The sequence below is a fragment of the Diaphorina citri genome, unplaced genomic scaffold, assembly GCF_000475195.1.
Source record: "Diaphorina citri unplaced genomic scaffold, Diaci psyllid genome assembly version 1.1 scaffold337, whole genome shotgun sequence".
Taxonomy (NCBI): domain Eukaryota; kingdom Metazoa; phylum Arthropoda; class Insecta; order Hemiptera; family Psyllidae; genus Diaphorina; species Diaphorina citri.
In genome coordinates this window covers 19,229-25,039 of record NW_007377772.1, presented here as the reverse complement: position 1 = coordinate 25,039, position 5,811 = coordinate 19,229, and the positions used below count along the sequence as shown (strand labels likewise).

The following is a 5,811-nucleotide window of genomic DNA, read 5'->3' as shown; positions in this document are numbered from 1 at the left end:
AAATGTAAAGCTGTGTCCACACATAGTCGACTCCGTCGATTTTGGACATAGCTTAAGCCTTAAGGGCCTGTAGAGTCAGATGATCGACTCGTTGCGCTGGTTGGCGCTGTTACCAGCGCCAGCGATCTGCTGGTAGATTCTAGTCTAGGTTGAGGTCCAGTGAATCTAGTGCCTGTTGTTGCATCCCCAATTCCCCAATGAGTACTTGAGAAAACACAAATAGATCTTTTAAAAGGAACTTAGGTTCCTAAAAAGAGAAATCTGTCTGTCCCCATTAACGTTGTCGGTGAGACAAGACATCAAGACATTACCACGTAGCTAAAGTCTTTAATGTCTTAATCCTAGCACATCCGAAACGTCTCATAACTTTGCTCAAAGTCTTTTTTTCTTCAACCACACTTCTTCTTCTTCTGCTGTTTCTTCTTCCTCATTTCTAGAACTGTCACACTACTTATATCCCAAGTTGTAAGCGAACTCTTCACTTCCAAACTCTTGGACATTGAGACACTTTACTGACGCTTTCAGTTTCTAAATACAATGCAATAATCTATGCCTTCTGCTATACATCCCTGTTAGGTGAACAGTTAATTTCGCCCGATCTCTGACTGTAAGGGTGAGGAACTTCGAAGATGGTAGATGAGGTACTGAGCATGTGCTATTGTATCTGTTCTGGGGCTCATGGGTCATCCAAAGACATTTAAGGACCAAGGAACTATTCCAGCGAAAAAGGCAAAACGTTAGTTGATCTTACTCCATAACAGGGTAGATACCTCACAAGATACTAGTATCTGCAGATGAAAAAGTAATTTCACTTTTCCCCCTTTTCGAAGGACGGCAGAATTGAGAAGCTTTTCCTGAAGAAGTAGCAGGAGGGGGAGACAAAAAACGCCAAGACACTTTTTAAAAACCTCAGCCATACAAAACTTTTTAATTTTCAAGCTTGTCATAGAAATATCACGAGAAGTTTTATCCTCAGACGCAACATCAGTATCATTACGAGTAGCATCGTTTCAAGACTTTTGAAAACATCATCTTCCAAACGTTGGTATCCTGTACCTTATAGTTTTAGACGTTAACATTGAAGTTGAAGCTCGTTGAATCCAACAACGTACTAATAAGTAACTTTATCTCTTCGAACCCTAAAAACTAAAAATAATTTACAAATGGGCAGTTCTCTTTTCGTCCAGCGAAAAATACTACCCCTATTCCTACTTTTATAGCTTTTACAGGTAACTTCGATAGAAAATAATCTCCTTCCGCACATTCCTGATACCATCTTGAAATTATCTCTCATAGAAATACACATGATACTCCACATGAGGCTCTGCTGACTTGAACACCACCTCTCCCTTTGAGTCGACATACTTGGAGTACGGATAAGTCAGCACGCGTCGAAACTGATTGGGGAACTTATGCTGCACGATCATACTTGCCATACAAAACTTTTTAATTTTCAAGCTTGTCATAGAAATATCACGAGAAGTTTTATCCTCAGACGCAACATCAGTATCATTACGAGCAGCATCGTTTCAAGACTTTTGAAAACATCATCTTCCAAACGTTGGTATCCTGTACCTTATACTTTTAGACGTTAACATTGAAGTTGAAGCTCGTTGTATCCAACAACGTACTAACAAGTAACTTTATCTCTTCGAACCCTAAAAACTAAAAATAATTTACAAATAGGCAGTTCTCTTTTCGTCCAGCGAAAAATACTACCCCTATTCCTACTTTTAAAGCTTTTACAGATGACTTCGATAGAAAATAATCTCCTTCCGCATATTCCTGATGTCGTTAATTATCTCTCATAGAAATACACATGATACTCCACATGAGGCTCTGCTGACTTGAACACCACCTCTCCGTTTGAGTCAACATACTTGGAGTATGGATAAGTCAGCACGCGTCGAAACTGATTGGGGAACTTATGCTGCACGATCACACTAGTGTAGTAGCTGGAGCAGCCCACAGTGATGGCCTTGATGTCATGTGCTTCAGCAGTTTTGATAGTCTCTTCGATCAGCCGAGCCCCGATGCCTTTCTGCCGGTGTTTGGCGTCGACGGAAAGGATTTTGACGTCCAGTACACTCTGGTGATGCTTTTCGATGAGTTTTTCAACCCCAGACAGTTCGTCGATGAGGCCGAGGAATTTCTGGAATGACAAAAGATGACGTTAAGTAAACGATATAAATGTTTCTATTTGCTATAATAGGTCAGACAGGTCTCCCGTAAAATGAGAAAAACTAGTTTTTTACCAGGGTTTTTCATGGGAGTTACACTTCCATTTCACGTTGGGGGTAGGTACCTACTGTATCCTTTCCAAAAACAGTATAAATATGTACATAGACTACATAGTTATTAGTTTTATTCAACTCTGTTAGGTGCACTTTGGATCTATGTATTTTATCTCACCCCTTTTGCGGATCAAATGTGAGAGATTGTAGTATGTTAAATACCAACCCGACCTCGGTATTATTGGCATTACATAAATTAAAGACATTCTTTTGTTGATCATTTTATACGGGGTGTATCCACTTATTATGGAGCCTGTTAGCTTTCAGTAGTTTGCTGCCTATTCTTTTTGTAAAATTTGCAAGTTTTGTGAAGGGGAACTCGTAATGCCCCAAACGGCCTCCTGTCCAGATGCCAAACACTGTAACGTTTGGTATCCGATTGTTACAACGGATCCTTCTCCAATGATAATTATGTCGGCATTCAACTTAACAAAGGAACTACGCGTTGATACCTAGGGGAAGGGCCTTTGGTTATTCTTAGAGATAATGGGATGCATTTTAAGCAAAAAAGGTGATTTCAGACCTGGTAGAACCCTGTATGGATAATAAATTACATTATTTTTTGCACAACGCCCTGTTGTTTATTGTTTTTATCATGAGATGGAGGAGTCATAATAGAAATACCGGGGCCGGAGTGAAAAATGCCTCGGGAGGATAGGAACAGTTACAGATGGGCAGTTTGCCATCAAAGAACAGGAGGGGCGGGTTCGAGCCAACATTCCTAACTAAGGCCACATTCTCAACCAAGATTGGGATTTCACCCACGTTTGACAACAAATATTAAGTAATACTCGCGCACCGTAGTTACTCTAAAAACGATAGAAAATGCCATAGGAATTAATCTCGCCTCAGGGTTATTGTCCACTTCAGGGTTTATTGTTAACATAGCCTTTGGTTCCTTTACTATCCCCTCTCAGTAAAATGGACCTGATCGAACATTTATGTTCCAAATAATATAATAACATGCTGCTAATGCATTGCACAATATTTATAATAAAATATTGGTGCGCGAGTATATTTTATACAGGGTGTTTCGTACACTTTTCTAATTCAAATATAATTTGTCCAATAACCCTATAGCTGCGGCCACACATAGTCGACCCCGCCGATCAACCATCGATCGGCGCGGTCGAGTATGTTTGGATACACCTTAAGAAAATCGATATTGTCCAAGTTTTTGGTTTCTGCCCATGCGGATGGGTGATCATACTGATCATGTTAATAATATTACAGTAACATTAAACCCTTATCAAACAAAAGCTCAACAGTCTTGATGTACGTAAATGTGATTTTTGGGAAGCATTACATTTTTAATCTGATCAAGACTAATTGGCGTTTCAAATGGAGTTTTTGCCATCTCTCAGTCCAAAACTTCTAAGGCCAGACACTCACTATCAGATAGACCTGACAGGTACTCCCGAACAGGTCCGCTTGTCAGGTCTACCTGATACCTGATGAGCGCACGCACTATCAGGTGGACCTGACAGGCGGACCTGTTCAGGTGTACCTGGTAGTGAGTGGCTGGCCTAAGTTTTATGAAACAGGGCCAAGATCCTATTCGGGGCACCCGGTAACCCATAATACCTTTACCACCCTGTAGTTTGGTGGGAGTCGATATCAATCAGATCGGCGAATGATAATGGCATGATTTATTCGAATGTTTCTCTTGCTATACGAGTTTAGTCTATTGGAAATGGTGTGTCTGTTTTCCCTGTGTTATGATAAAAGCTGTTGGTCTAATGAAATGAGGGTTTGGAATTTGTGTGTGGGGGCAACAGTTTGTTGAGTATCAGAATTATGATTACCTACAGGTATAGGGAAGTGGTACGTAGTACTTTATTAACCAACGAAGGCGGTTTAAACTAAGTTTTTAATCGAGGAATTTCACTTTAAATCGAGCATTTTCCATTTATTTTATTTGTTATGTTCGTTTTGCTCTCAAATGGGTACCAAATCTAATTTTGACATTATGTCCAACAAATAAAGGAAATTCGCTGATACTTGGTAACGTCATTCCAGCTCGGTCACTCACGGGCTTCACTTAGTTTCTTGGGGCCTACAGATGTTGGTTTAAAATGTCTAAAGTGTCTAAACCTAAACTACAAAAACCTCAACAAGTTGTAGGTACTTAGTACTTACGATAATTTCCTCCATGATCTCCCGCCGTCCTTCGATCTCTTTGCGGACAATAATATGTCGTCCCTCCAGGGGACAAGTGTTGAGCGAAACGCCAAGAATATTGCCATCTCCATCCACCGCTTTCAGACTGAGGCCGTTGGCGATGTTTTCAAAGTTGGAATTGGCAGCGAGTGATTCGGTGGCATTGAATTTCGCTCGGAAAGCGACATTGAGCGGTTCTGAGGTGTAGAAATTGTCGCGGAGGAATTGGTTCACGAGTGGTTCGTCGTTTTTGGTGATTTTTTCGATTTTGTAGTCCATTCTGTGAGTGACCGATCTGGTCTGCCGCTAGGTCCCACCTTTCCTGAAGTAGATGTTGACTGATTCTGGTATGACGTTTCGCCTCTCCTGAAGTAATTTCCTGACTGGTCACCGGACAAAGGAATTTGTTTCACCACTGGATGTAACTAAAGTGAGACTCAATGCGGGATAATATCCCGATTATTTACCTCGTAATTAGTCTGGCGCCAGTGAAGTTTTCCAATTCAGTGGGAACCGTTTGATCAGCGTTCAGTTTGGTGCACTAACACCCATCCTGTGATGAATATGGCAACAGCTGATCTGAAATGATCGAGAATACAAGGTGTTTCAGTCGGAATGTTCATATTTTGATAGTTATGACGGGAGAAGGTTCTACCAACAATCTAAGGAGCGCTTCTTGTATACGAATTCCCTAAAAATTCTGAAATTCCATAGTATTCAAGGAGTCTATTTCTGTACTGCACTGCATTGAAATAAAAAGCAGCCCTGATGTAATCTCCAGGCTCCAGGTCCTCAGAAACAAAAACCATGCTCTTTTGGCCAAATTTAATTGTGCATCGCATTAGGGCAGCCACTCAGGCTCTGACTGTCTGACAGACCGAGGTTTGTTAGACCGCCGAAAGGTGTGTGGCGTGAGTGACAGTCGGAGTGGCCGTATTTCATTTTAAACACCCTATAACATCAATTAAAACCCAGACCACCCGGTATATCAATTATTTCGTATACGAATTAACAGGACGTGGTGTAGGTATTATTATTATTAGGTATTATTGTCTATACTCCCATCATTCTTAATCTCTCGTGTATTTGTCTGTAGTGTGCCAACAAATTTTACCTATACAGTGTGGCGCCAATGTGTAGGAGACACCGTTCGACCTTGAACTACATAATTAGGTATAGGAATCTACCTAGTTATTAATAAATTTAATAGATAAGACAACCAAAATAAATATATGTAGGTACTATTATTAATTAGATTCATATTAGACACCCAAATTAGATAATGGCTTACCTTATTTTATAGTTGACTAGGGTTCTTGGTTCAACCAAGAACCCTAGTCAACTATAAAATAAGGTA

At 40.4% G+C, this 5,811-nt stretch overlaps 1 protein-coding gene across 2 annotated transcripts; it reads right to left on the bottom strand.

Moving 5' to 3' along the window:
- Nucleotides 1-894: 894 nt before the first annotated feature.
- On the bottom strand, nucleotides 895-4,911 carry LOC103507708 (dopamine N-acetyltransferase-like). Of its 2 annotated transcripts, XM_026822511.1 has the most exons (3): nucleotides 4,434-4,911; nucleotides 1,814-2,152; nucleotides 895-1,298 (listed from the first exon to the last, which is right to left on the bottom strand). In XM_026822511.1, exons 1-3 carry the CDS (start codon nucleotides 4,731-4,733, stop codon nucleotides 1,284-1,286), a joined length of 654 nt encoding a protein of 217 aa, XP_026678312.1. In that variant the 5' UTR covers nucleotides 4,734-4,911; the 3' UTR covers nucleotides 895-1,283. The 2 variants fall into 2 exon arrangements, with proteins under 2 accessions (XP_026678312.1, XP_026678313.1); XM_026822512.1 differs by lacking the exon at nucleotides 895-1,298 and having other exon boundaries at nucleotides 1,769-2,152; nucleotides 4,434-4,910.
- Between the last annotated feature and the right edge of the window lie 900 nt (nucleotides 4,912-5,811).

Coding starts and splice junctions, on each gene's coding strand:
- LOC103507708 (XM_026822511.1), bottom strand. CDS start 4,733: ATGGACTACAAAATCGAAAAAATCACCAAAAACGACGAACCACTCGTG. Junction 2,153..4,433: donor AGATCATGGAGGAAATTATC/GTAAGTACTAAG, acceptor TTGTCATTCCAG/AAATTCCTCGGCCTCATCGA.